At 43.6% G+C, this 14113-nt stretch overlaps 1 protein-coding gene across 3 annotated transcripts in view; it reads right to left on the bottom strand.

Moving 5' to 3' along the window:
- The window catches only part of tulp4a (TUB like protein 4a), a 378343-nt gene extending 364522 nt beyond the window's left edge, over positions 1 to 13821 (bottom strand). For all 3 annotated transcript variants that reach the window (XR_013888258.1, XR_013888259.1, XM_080200309.1), the window contains exon 1: positions 12551 to 13821. Coding sequence is in view for 1 of the 3 variants with exons in the window: in XM_080200309.1 (XP_080056435.1) it covers positions 12551 to 12802 (252 nt within the window). In the remaining 2 variants the exon portion in view is untranslated. The remainder of the gene's footprint in view (positions 1 to 12550) is intronic.
- Between the last annotated feature and the right edge of the window lie 292 nt (positions 13822 to 14113).

The following is a 14113-nucleotide window of genomic DNA, read 5'->3' as shown; positions in this document are numbered from 1 at the left end:
AGTGGAACTGATCCGCTCAGATCAGCCATGATCTTATTGAATGGCGGGGCAGGCTCGAAGGGCTAGATGGCCTACTCCTGCTCCTATTTCTTATGTTCTTACTACCTCTTTAGTGCTAATGATAGTTTCTAGCTCCTCACCTGCCATAGCCTTCTTGTCATCAATTTTTGACATGTTATTGTGTCTTCAACTGTGAAATGGCCATTTCCTCATTCTCAATTACATCCCCCAAAGGACAAATATTTATGTTAGCCACTTTTCGTTTCATGTATTTGTAGAAATTTTTGCTAATTTTTTTATATTCTAAGCTAGTTTACTGTCATAATCCATTTTACTTTTCTTTACAATTTTTTCGTGGCTTAGTTGGAGAGGATTCTTAGGGATAGGATGTATGCGCATTTAGGGCATTGCGATCTGATTACGGATACGCAGCATGGCTTTGTTAAGGGGAAGTCTTGCCTTACGAATCTGGTAGAATTTTTTGAGGAGGTGACAAAAAGGACGAGCCGTTGATGTCGTCTATATGGATTTCAGTAAGGCGTTTGACAAAGTCCCTCATGGTAGGTTGGTTGAAAAGGTTAAGGCTTATAGAATACAAGGACAGGTATCTAGATGGATTGATAACTGGCTTGGTAATAGGAGACAGAGAATAGTAGTGGAAGGGCCTTTTTCTAGCTGGATCAGTTGATTCCCAGAGATGTCACAAGGCTCCTGAACTTTATTTAAAACAGTCTCCTATATCCCTCCATCTCCACCCTGCTCATGTGCCTATCTAAGTATCTCTTAAACAACTCCAGCGTGCCTGCCTCCACCACCTTGCTTGGCAGAGCATTCCATACCCCCACAACCCTCTGTGAAAAACCTCCCTCTAACATCCAAATTATACCTCGTCCCCCTCACCCTAAACCCGTGGCCCCTCATAATGTGTGTTTCCAATCTAGAAAAAAGCTTACCACTGTTTTCTCTATCTATACGCTTCATAATCTTATATACCTCTATTAGATCTCCCCTCAGTCTCCATCTTTCTAGGGAAAACAGCCCCAATTTGCCCAATCTTTCCTCATAACCCAGTCCTTCCATATCAGGCAGTATCCTGGTAAACCTCCTGTGCGCACACTCCAAGGTCTCCACGTCTTTCTGGTAGTAAGGCGACCAGAACTGGACGCAGTACTCCAAATGCGGCCTAACCAACGTTCTGTACAACTGCAACATTAGACTCCAGCTCTTGTACTCTATATACCCCTTCCTATAAAGGCTAACATACCATAAGCTTTCTTCACAACCTTCTCCACCTGTACTGCCACCTTCAAAGACTTGTGCACTTGCGCCCCCAGGTCCCTCTGCGTTTCTATACTCTTGTTGGTGTAACAAATTTGTCCCTAAATTAGTCTCCCCTCAATTAGTCTACCCTTTATCATATAACTCCCCCCTACATTATTTCTCCCAAAATGCATCACCTCACATTTATCAGGATCTGCCCAATATACCAGCCTATCTATAATATTCTGTCTCCTATCTGCCAGCCAATTCCTGATCCAAGTACCTAGATTACCCCCAATCCCACACATCTGCATTTTCTGCAGAAGCCCACCATGGTGAACCTTATCAAACGCCTTACTAAAATCCATATATACCACGTCAACTGCCTTACCCCTATCCACCTCATTGGTCACTTTCTCAAAGAACTCAATAAGGTTAGTAAGGCACGACCTACCTGCTACAAAACCATGCTGACTGTCTCTAATCAATTCATTACTCTCCAAATAACTATAAATCCTATCCCTAATAATTCTTTCTAAAACCTTGCCCACAACAGAAGTGAGACTCACCGGTCTATAATTCCCAGGGAAGTCTCTGTTCCCCTTCTCAAACAATGGGACAACATTCGCTGTCCTCCAATCTTCCGGTACTATACCAGAGACCAACGATGACCTGAAGATCAGAGCCAGAGGCTCTGCAATCACCTCTCTAGCCTCCCAGAGAATCCTAGGGTAAATCCCATCCGGACCAGGGGACTTATCTATTTTCAAGCCCTCTAGAATATCCAGCACATCCCCGGTTTCAACTGCAATACTTTCTATTTTACACCCCTGCACCCCAGTGTCCTCCACAGCTACATTCATGTCCCCCTGCGTGAACACCGAAGAGAAATATTGGTTCAATGCCTCTCCAATCTCTTTCGGTTCCACACATAACTTCCCTCTACTGTCTATAACTGGCCCTAATCTTGCCCTAACCAACCTTCTGTTCTTGACATACCTATAGAACGCCTTAGGATTCTCCTTAATCCTATCAGCCAAAGTCATCTCATGTCCTCTTTTAGCCCTTCTTAACTCCTAGCTGGTGAATATTCGTCATGGAGTTCAGTTACGAGCGGTGTGCCTCAGGGATCTGTTTTGGGGCCACTGCTGTTTGTAATTTTTATTAATGATCTGGATGAGGGTATAGTTGGGTGGATTAGTAAGTTTGCTGATGACACCAAAGTCGGTGGTGTGGTAGATTGTGAGGAAGGGTGTCATAGTTTGCAGGGAGACTTAGACAGGTTGCAGAGCTGGGCCGCGAGGTGGCGGATGGAGTTTAATGTGGAGAAGTGTGAGGTAATTCATTTCGGTAGGAGTAACAGATGTGTTCAGTATAGGGCTAACAGGAGGACTTTGAATAGTGTGGATGAACAGAGGGATCTAGGTGTATGTGTACATAGATCCCTGAAAGTTGGGAATCAAGTAGATAAGGTAGTTAAGAAGGCATACAGTGTCTTGGCGTTTATTGGTAGGGGGATTGAATTTAGGAGTCGCAGCGTCATGTTGCAACTGTACACAACTCTGGTGCGGCCGCACTTGGAGTACTATGTGCAGTTCTGGTCCCCACATTACAGGAAGGACGTGGAGGCTTTGGAGAGGGTACAGAGGAGGTTTACCAGGATGTTGCCTGGTATGGAGGGGAGGTCATATGAGGAGAGACTGAGGGATTTGGGGTTGTTTTCGCTGGAAAGAAGGAGGCTAAGAGGGGATCTTATTGAAACATACAAGATGATTAGAGGTTTAGATAGGGTGGATAGTGATAGCCTTTTTCCTCGGATGGAGAATGCTAGCACGAGGGGGCATGGCTTTAAATTAAGGGGTGGTAGTTATAGGACGGATGTCAGGGGTAGGTTCTTTACCCAGAGGGTGGTGAGGGATTGGAATGCCCTGCCTGCTGCGGTTGTAAATGCGCCTAGTTTGGGGGCGTTTAAGAGATCTGTGGATAGGTTTATGGATGAAAAGGGATTGGTTTAGATTAGTGGGTCAGTGTTTTTTTTTTAAAAAACTGGTCGGCGCAACATCGTGGGCCGAAGGGCCTGTTCTGCGCTGTAATGTTCTATGTTCTATGTTCTAACCCTTAACTGTAAAATTAATTACTCCTGTCTCATTAAGCAGAGAAAACTAAGAGGAAATTTGATAGAGATGCTTAAAATCTGAGGGGAGTTGGACAGTACAGAGGGAGAAATTGTTCCATCTTGTAAAAGTACTGAGAACGAAACAGCACAGATTTAAAAAGTAATAAGAAAATTGCAAGCACTATGATGGGGTTATACTAAGCCCCGCACAACCACCACCAGGACATGAGGAACAAATATGTAGGCAGATTATGGAAAGACACAATAAGAACAGGGTTGTCATACTGGGTGACTTTAACTTCCCCAATATTGATTGGGACTTCCTTAGAGCTTAGACAGAGCAGAATTTGTTCGGTGCATCCAAGAAGGTTGCTTGAAACAGTATATGAATAATCCAACTAAAGGAGGAACCATACTAGACCTTGAATTGGCAAATGAGCCTGGCCAGGTGACAGCTCTATCAGTGGGAGAGCATTTTGGAAACAGTGATCAAAATTCCTAAGTTTTAAGATAGCTATAAGGATAAGTCAAGGTCTTGCGGGAAAGTACTAAATTAGGGGAGGGCAAATTATGACAGCATTAGGCAAGAGTTGGGAGAGTAGATTGGAAGCAGCTGATATTTGGCACATTTGACATGTGGGAGTTATTTAAAGATCTTCTAATCAGAGTTCAGAACCGGCATGTTCTGGTAAGGAGGAAGGACAAGGATGATATGAGGGAGGTTGTGAATTTAGTCAAAAAGGAAAAAAGCATATGTAAGGTTTAGGAAGCCAAATCAGATAGGGCCTGTGAGGAATTTAAATAAAGCAGGAAAGAACTCAAGCAGGGAATTAAGAGAGCAAGGCGGAGGCATGAAAATGACCTTGGCAAGTAGGGTTAAAGAGAATCCCAAGGCATGTTATACAAACACCAAAAACAAGAGGATAGGACCACTCGAAGATAAAGGAGGGAACTTGTGCTTGGAGGCAGAGGATGTGAGCGAGATTCTAAATTAATATTTTGCATCACTATTTACCAAGGAGGATAGCGGGATTAGTGTTGAGCATGCTAATATGCTAGGGCATTTTCAGATCAAGAAAAAAATTGGTGTTGGGTCCCTTGAACAGCAGATAAGTCCCCAGGGCCTGATGTGATTTATCCCAGGTTGAGAGGAGATTGCTGGGGCCCTGACAAAAATCTGGAGAGGTCCCAGATGACTGGTGAGTAGCTAATGGTGTTCCTCTGTTCAAGAAAGGAAATAGGGATAATCCAGGAAATTATAGACTGGTGAGTTTCACACTGGTGGTTGGGAAGCTATTAGAGAGGATTTACACACATTTTAGAAAAGCATGGCCTAATTAGGGAAAGTCAGCATGGTTTTGTGCAGGGCAGGTCATGTTTTACTAACCTGATTGATTTTTTTTGAGGTGATGACGAAGGTAATGAGGGCAGAGCAGTGATGTTGTCTACATGGATTTTAGTTAGGCTTTTGACAAGGTCCAGAAGATTAAGATGTATGGCATTCATGGTGACTTGGCCGCTTGGATTCAGAATTGGCTTGTCTGTGGAAGAGAGTAGTGGTGGAAGGGTGTTTTTCTGGCTAGAGGTCTGTGACTAGTGGTGTTCCACAAGGATCTCTGCTGATTGTGATGTACGTAAATGACTTGGATGAAAATGTAGATGGGTGGGTTAGTAAATTTGCAGATGACACGACAATAGGTGGAGATGTGGATAGGATACAGATCAAAGAACAAAAGAACAAAGAACAATACAGCACAGGAACAGGCCCTTTAGACCTCCAAGCCTGCACCAATCACGTGTTCCTAACTAGACCATCCATTTGTATCCCTCTATTACCAGTCTGTTCACGTGGCTATCTAAGTAAGTCTTAAATGATCCTAGCATGTCTGTCTCTACCACCTTAGCTGGTAGTGCATTCCAGGCCCCCACCAATCTCTGGGTAAAATATGGCCCCTGCATATCCGTATTGAACTTGCGACTCCCTGTAATTTGTCACTTCTGACCTGGGAAAAAGCTTTCAACCATTCACTCTATGTCCTTCATGATTTTATAAACTTCTATTAGATTGTCCCTCAACCTCCTCCTTTCCAGGGAAAACAACCCTAGTTTACTCAATCTCACCTCATAGCTAATACCCTCCATACCAGGCAACATCCTGGTAAACCATTTCTGCACTCTCTTCAAAGCCTCCACGTCCTTCCGGTAGCGTGGCAACCAGAGCCGGATGTAGTATTCCAAATGTGGCCTAACCAACGTTCTATATTACTGCAACATCACATGCCAACTTTTATACTCTATGCCCCATCCAATAAAGGCAAGCATGCCATATGCCTTCTTTACCAAATTTTCCACCTGTGCTGCCACCTTTAAGGATCTGTGGACTTGCACACCCAGATCCCTCTGTGTCTCTATACTCCTGATGGTTCTGCCATTAACTGTATAGTTCCCCACTGCATCAGATCTACCAAAATGCATCACTTTGCATTTATCGGGATTAAATTCCATCTGCCACTTCTTTGCCCAATTTTTCAGTTGCAAATATGAGTGGAGAAGTGGCAGATGAAGTTTAATCCAGACAAGTATGACGTGCTACACTTTGGGACACCAAATGTCAAGGATAAGTGTACAGTTAATGGCAGGACCTGAACAGCATTGATGTACAGAAGGATCGAGTTCAAGTCCTTGGCTCCCTGAAAGTGGTTACACAAGCAGTTAACGTTGATAAAGAGGGCGAATGGCATGCTTGTCTTTACTGGATAGGGCATCGAGCAAGAACCACGATGTCATGTTGCAGCTTTATAAGACTTTGGTTAGGTTGCATTTTGCATTCAATGCTGATCGCAACACTCCAGGAAGGATGTGGAGGCTTTGGAGAGAGTGCAGAAGAGGTTTACCAGAACGCTGCCTGGATTAGAGGAAATGAGCTATAAGGAGAGACTGGACAAACTAGAGTTGTTTTCTCTAGAATGACAGATCGAAATCTATAAAATTATGAAGGGCATAGATAGGGATAACAATCAACCTTTTCCCCCTAGAGTTGAAATGTCTAATGCTAGGAGGCATGTACTTAAGGTGAGAGGGGGAAGTTCAGAGGAAATATGAGGGGCAGGTTGTTTTTTTTAAAGAGTAATAGGTGTTTGGAACATGGTGACAGGGGTGGTGATTGAGGCATTTACAACTGAAGCATTTAAGGGACTTTTAGACAAGCACATGAATATGCAAGGAATAAAGGAATATGGACCAAGAGCAGGCAGAAGGGATTAATTTAAGTAGGCATCATGTTCGGCACAACATCGTGGGTCACAGAGCCTTTCCTGTGCTGTACTGTTATATGTTCTAAAGTGATTTGCAAAAAAAAGCAAACATGACAAAAACAAATCTTTTCATACAATGGGTGGCTCAGACTGGGAAGCGTGGTGGAGGCAGGTTCAATCAAGGCATTCAAGATGGGCTGAAATGGTCGCTACGAGAGGACACAGGTTTAAGGTGCTGGGGAGCAGGTACAGAGGAGATGTTGGGGTAAATTTTTCACTCAGAGGGTGGTGAGTGAGTGGAATCAGCTGCCGATGGTGGTAGAGGTGAACTCGCTGGGGTCTTTTAAAAGACTTCTGGATGAGTACATGGGATTTAATGGGATTGAGAGTTACAGATAGTTCTACGGCCTGGTAGGTACGGATACAATCGGCGCAACTTGTGGGCCAAAGGGCCTATTTGTGCTGTAGTGTTCTATGTTCTATGAATAGAAACAATGTGCAAGGATACAGGAAAAAGGCAGGAGAATGGCACAAAGTCAATGCCTCTTTGAAAAGCTGGCACAGACACAATAGGCTATCATAACAATTCTGAGATTGTTTTGATTGCATCAATGATAGCTGATCTACATAAAAAGAGTCAAGGATTTAAGAATATCTACTTATCACTAATATGATGCAAAGGAAATAAAGGATTCACTTAAGCAGTGAGGGATCAATATATTGCACATATATTTCATCTTCAATCTGAGGACAGTAAGTGGATATGGATAGCAATTTTTAGTAGGACTTGACCATTTTTAACACTATAAAATGAACTTAACTTTATTTAGCTAACAAGGTCAAGGAAGCATTAATGACTTTAGAATTTTGCCTGGCTTGGAAAGGTTGTTAGCTGGTCAAATCAGATGCGTGTCCGTAGGAAACTATACTTAAGCCCGAATAAATATATTTGGGCTTAATTCCATGTTTTGGTATGCACAAAATAGCAACAAGTAATCTTTTAATAAACTTTTAATTTGCTATTTGAATCTGGTCTCATCTTACAGGTTAAAACCCTTGTTCAAACTGAACAAAAAAATTAATTAATAGTGGTCGAGTTGATTGAAATTGGGCTTAATTTTTATATAGTCTTTGACTAATCTAATTGAACCTCTATGATGAAGTAACAAGTAAGGTTGAAGAAGTGAATCAGGGTAACGTCATTTACATGGATTTTAAGAAAACATCTCTGATAGCATGACATAAAACATTGTGAAAATTGTGGCCCATAGAACAGAAGTTTCAGTTGATAAAAATTTGGCTTATAAAAAGGAAACAGCGGAGGAACGACATTTGTAGGTCTTATGAGGAAAGATTGAGGGAGCTGAGGCTTTCCTCTTTAGAGCGGAGGAGGATGAGAGGCGACTTAGAGGTTTAAATATGATGAGGGGGACAGATAGAGTGGACATTCAGAGACTATTTCTTCATGTGGATGTAGCTGTTACCAGCGGGCATAACTATAAGGCTCATGGTGGGAGATATAGGAGGGATGTCCGAGGTAGATTCTTTACTCAGAGTGGTTGGGATGTGGAACGCACTGCCTGTTGTGACAGTGGAGTCGGACACTTTAGGAACTTTCAAGCGGTTATTGGATAGGTGCATGGAACACACCAGAACGATAGGGAGTGGGATAGCTTGATCTTGGGTTCAGACATAGCTCGGCACAACATCGAGGGCCAAAGGGCCTGTACTGTGCTGTACTGTTCTATGTTCTATGCCAAGCCATGAGGTTATGGTTGAATAAAATTCTGCTGCTGCCAATGCTTTGTGAATGCATAGTTGAGCTGCTAGATCTGTTCAAGAGTGCCTCAAAACACAAGGAGGGCATCCTCAAAAATGAAGATGAGGCCTTCACTCCATAAGGACTGTGCAGTGGTCACTGCCACCAATGCTGCCATGGACAGGTGCATCTGCAACAGGTAGTTTGATGATCAGGTTAAGTAGGTTCTTTGTTTAGTTCCCTCACCACCTACCATAGATCCAGTCTAACAGCTATGCTATTTAGGACCTGGCTCACTCAAGTCAGTCACAGCACTATTGAACCATTCCTGGAGATTGACATTCCCATCCAGGATAGATTCTGTGCCTTTGCAAGAAGTTCAGCTTTTTTCCCCAGGTGGTGTTCAACACGGAAACATAGAAACCCTACAGTGCAGAAAGAGGCCATTTGGTCCATCGAATCTACACCGACCACAATCCCACCTAAGCCCTACACCCATATCCCTACATATTTACCCATGAATCCCTCTAACCTACGCATCTCACGACACTAAGGGGCAATTTTAGCATGGCCAATCAATCAATCTAACCTGCACATCTTTGGACTGTGGGAGGAAACCTATGCAGACATGAGGAGAATGTGCAAACTCCACACAGACAGTGACCCAAGCCAGGAATCGAACCCAGATCCCTGGAGCTGTGAAGCAGCAACGCTAACCACTGTGCTACCGTGCCACCCATGGAGGAATATTGATTCATCGAAACAGGCAGGAAGGCATAGCAGGTGCTAATCAACAGAAATTTTCTTTGTCCATATTCGACTTGATACCATAAGACTTCATAGACTGCACAGTCAATACTGGAGACTACCAAGACCCTCTTGGCTGTATGTCACTTTGCCTCCACCTCTGGTGGGTCAGGACATACCCAAGGATGGTGTCGCCTGGAAGATTGCAAAGTATGATTTGGTGAATACAAGACTGGCCGATTGACCATTTTGTAGAACAAATTTGCTGTTGAGGTGGCAATTTAGGCATAATTTCACAAAAAAGCCGAAACTTCACTACAGATCAGTAGAGAATAAATTTGTCAAATCATGCACATCTTGGATACATATCTTGTAAAATGTCAAAAATTAAAATTCATGGTCACTTGACAGATTTTTAACAATAGTTAACAATCAGAATATATGGTACGATTTTACAGATGGTGTTTTCCCTTCCCACCGTTCAAGGTGGCAAAACATCAACACCAATACTGGCTGCCCCACAACCATTTCACGCTCAAGTATTATGTGACTGGAGGTGAGACTACCTCCCCTCAGTCAAGACGTGCTGCTTCAGACAGTTACCAGCCAAACTACTTGCAGCCCAATTCTGAAGCTGCAACTGCCAGACTGGTATGCAAAGCAAGGTAAAAATTTTGCCTTCCGTTCAAAACCTAGATTTAATTTTGCAAGTGCAGATTCCGCTGCACTACCCAGCCACAATTGTAAGCAAGAAATCAGATGTAGACTCTCTTTCATTCACAATGGCTTGGAGGGTATTTAATGATTGCTTTGTAAAGAAAATTGATCAACATTCTACGTTTATGTGATGTTAATCAAAGTTCACATAAGGATTTATCATGTTGACAAACATTACAAAATTGATGTAAACGCCAAGAAATCTACTTACTATATAGGAAAATCTTCCAGTCTGCAATTTTCTCAATAACTACTTCACTTCAGATTCCTGACGGATATATTCTCTGGCTCAACCTATGCCCTGTCGTGAGTATAATGCCTTCAGGCAATGCTGACTAGCATATAATCAGTTAGGTATCAAATACAGTAAAATCTCAATGAATACTAGGGGAACCATCACAAAACGTGTGCTAAGCAGAGCTTTGTAAAAGCCAAAAGAGCCTTATTCCCAAATAAATGCATCTCTATATATCCCGACAGGTTTACAAGCATGATCTTTGTGAAAACACATTTGTCAAATGAAAACAAAGTAGTAAATACAAGAAGAAAAGCTTTATTCAATTTGTTAACACCTTACAATGACTTGACCTTGCAAAACAATGCAAATTTGCATTGAAAAGAGTCAGAGATCTAGGCAGTTTTGTTAGCCTTGTATCATGTAGAATCTAGATAGTGCCTTGATATATGCAAATCAAGATGGTTTCTTGGAGTTGGCCAAGAAGCAGACAAAAATTCCTCTTGCTCCACTTTCCAGCATTACATATTTCACCTTTGAACGTCAAAGCATGGTCTGGCAAAAGACAAACACACTAAAAATGTCTCTTGATGCATGTTCATTCAAAATGTGGGTGGGACCACTTTGGAGCTGACATTGCTGCTGTAACTGCGACACCCTCACTGTCTACCATATGCACTGTAATTCCTTGAATTGGTCCAGCAATTCTTCACTGCAGTGAATTCCAGGTGATAGAGGAATGGACTAGAGATGGGCACATCCTCTGCTTAGGCTGCATTCAACCACATTAGCAGGGATGGCAGTGAACAGTGGTTAACAATGATACCCCGCAGCAGTTAGCACTGCTGCCTCACAGTGCCAGGAACCCAGGTTCAATTCTTCAGGTCATTGTCTGTGTGGAGTTTGCACTTCCTCTCCATATCTGCATGGGTTTCCTCCAGGTGCTCTGGTTTCCTCCCACAGTTCAAAGATATGCAGGTTAGGTTGATTGGCCATATTAAATTGACCCTAGTGTCAAGGGGATTAGCAGGGTAAATGTGCGGGGTTACAGGAATAGGGTCTGGGTAGGATCGTGGTCAGTACAAACTTGATGGGCCAAATGGCCTCCTTCGATACTGTAGGAACTCTATGATTCTAACTGCTTCAACTTTGGGAAATGTAGCTTCTCACAATCACTTCCTTGCTAGACAGAATGGCTGTACATCCAACTTCCTAGATTTTCACTCCCATTTCATAATGGTGGACAAACTTGATAGTGGACTTTCCCATTTCTCTGCAATGTCCACTTCCCCCTTTACGCCAAGGTTTTCACTTGCTGAATCAACATCACCTCCTCTCCAAAACACAAACGCTGACTTTCTCACAGGTTTAGCACATCATTTCTTAAGAAGATCTCAATGTCAAATGCTGGCTTCCTCAACTGTCCTTGGTTTCACGTTCTTTATTGTAAACTGGTTGGCAGTGCAAGTCTTATGATAAGCTTAGAAAAGTTCAGCTAATCCAGAGTAATTAGTGCGGAATTTCAGCAAATCACGGGCATCATTCAATGGGATTTGCTGTTCTGCTGGTGGGAACAGTTGATAACTGGAAATTTCTGCCATCTAAGTCTGACTTATCATAATTTCACAGTTTTCATTTCACAGTGGTGTTGCAACCAAATTTTAAATATTGCACCCAAGGTAGATTTTCAGTTAACTTATGGCTTTTCTATTCTCTGCCACACAGCTACATACAACAGAAAAGGGAAAAACAAAAACTTAACAGGCCATAATGAAAATTGAAACCATTTAAGTTATTTGATCAAATTCAAGATTAGAATAGGATTTTAAATTCACTTAACTATAATTAACTTTCTCTTGAAGCACTAAAACAGCCAATAGTGCAAATGTGACTAAAAGAATGTTAAAGGCACCAACAAATGGAAGATCACAGCAGCAAAAGATTCTGCTGCAACATATTAAAATAGCCCGAATGAGAAATCACTCCATCGGAACAAAATTCATGTGCCACTATAAATTTAAGACTATTTCTGAATGTGGTCTGGGGCCGATATTTTAGAATTAGAGTTGGTATCGCACAGGCGTTCTTCTGCTCTACATAAGCATCAACCTTCTCATTAACATGACCATATCCTCCAGAAGATCTCGTACCACCATCTCCAGAGACAAGCAAGGTGGCCATCCAAAACTCTAATGCAAGGTGAAGTTATAATATAAATTAATCTTTAAGTCAATTCAAGTTAAATGTTCCAGTGCAGATAAAAGAAAATAAACGTGCATCTGAAGAGGGAAAAGACACGTAAAATACGCTCGAGCACTAGAAATACCAGACCAGCTTTCAGGATCGCATCCGCTCTTCCATCAGCCGAGTCCATGTATGGTCCTGCACCATGATATCGGTTTTAAGACCTGAAAGTCGCGCAATGAGCCGCGGCCTCGAATGTAGTTCTTTCAAAGTCTCACCTCGTTGTTGTGGCCTCGCAAGTTAAAGTTGATCCTCTGCGGAGTATTGCGCTCCCTCTTGCAGTGGCTAGCAGTGAAAGTCACGCCAACCACCCCTCTGCCGTTGCCAGTAGCCAGCCAGCCTTCTTCGTAACAGCGGCGCCGACAAACGGGCTTCTCCTTCTCACTCTTGGGCACACGGCCCTTCCAGGACATGCAGAGGATGTTGGAATCGCTGCACAGCACCGAGCCCTGTTCCACCGCTGCGAACATCCCGCTGGGGCCGCAGCTACAAATCAAATACACGCCGAAGGAGCGCGTTCCTAGGCGACTTCGAGTGACAGCATCGGAAGCCCGGGGTGGGGCGGGGCGAAGAAGGGCTGGAAGTGGCCAAAGGAGAGGATGCGATGCCGGGCGGGGGCGGCTGTTTATCCCTAACTGACTGTCGGCCAGCCAGGAAGGTAGTGACGGTTTGCCACGGGGACAGCAGCAGGCCGGTGGCGTCTCAGCGGCGATTACAACCGTGAACCCAGGAGCGGCCGTTTGGCTCGAGCTTGTGTGACGGGAGCCCTGGGAAAGTGCGCGCGCCTCCGCTCGCTCTGAGGAGCCGCCGCCAACCTCTTGTCGTGTGAAGAGAGCTGCCTTTGGGTGAAGGGGACGGCGTCACCTGTTAGCACCATCAGTTCACTCATTCGGTTCCGCACGGGCACTGTGAAGAACTGAGAAGCCCAGCGACCCCCCTCCCCACCTGATCCATCGATCCGGCCGATGCTTGGCTCCAGCTGACCCCCCTCCCCCCTTTCCCTCGCACACGCTGAACGCCGTTTAGCGTCAGACTACACGGAGCAGCTGCTTGACGTGATGAGGTAGTTCAGTCTCGCGGCACAGCGTGCGCGTTCCCGCCGCGGTGTACCTGCATTGTTGTAGCAGTTTCAGGTGTTTTGCTACGAAAGAAGCAACTTGAACAACGAGTGGTGATAGGGTCGTGCCCTGTGAAGCTATTGTAAATTATATTATCCACTGCAAGTTTATTATTATGGTAAAATAAAAATGAACAATTAATTATGAAAATATTCAGTAAGTCTGGCAGCATGAGAAATGTTTCCACTGATGCTGTCAGAGCTGCTTACATCAGTATCTTTAATTGTGTTTCCTTCTGCACTGATTCTGTCAGCTATGAATTTTCCACACTTTGTTCTATTCAGATTCCCACATCTGCAATATTTTACTTTTGAATTATGATCTCACTGAATCTTGACAGTGCAGAAGGAAGCTATTTAGCTCATCGAGTCTGCACAGGATCTCTGAAAGAACATTTTATAAGAACATAAGAAATAGGAGCAGGAGTAGGCCATCTAGCCCTTCGAGCCTGCCCCACCATTCAATAAGATCATGGCTGATCTGTCGTGGCTCAGTTCCACATTCCCACCCTCTCCCCATAACCCTTAATCCCCTCTCTTATCAAAAACCCATCAACCCGCGTCTTAAAAATATTTAGCGAGGTAGCCTCCACCACTTCAACAGGCAGAGAATTCCAGAGATTCACCACCCTTTGAGTGAAGAAGTTCCTCCTCAACTCCGTTC

Source organism: Carcharhinus amblyrhynchos, chromosome 12 (assembly GCF_965287045.1).
Source record: "Carcharhinus amblyrhynchos chromosome 12, sCarAmb.v2.hapA, whole genome shotgun sequence".
NCBI classification, from domain to species: domain Eukaryota; kingdom Metazoa; phylum Chordata; class Chondrichthyes; order Carcharhiniformes; family Carcharhinidae; genus Carcharhinus; species Carcharhinus amblyrhynchos.
Note: the sequence above shows the minus strand (reverse complement) of the source record. Positions and strands in the feature narration are given on the sequence as shown.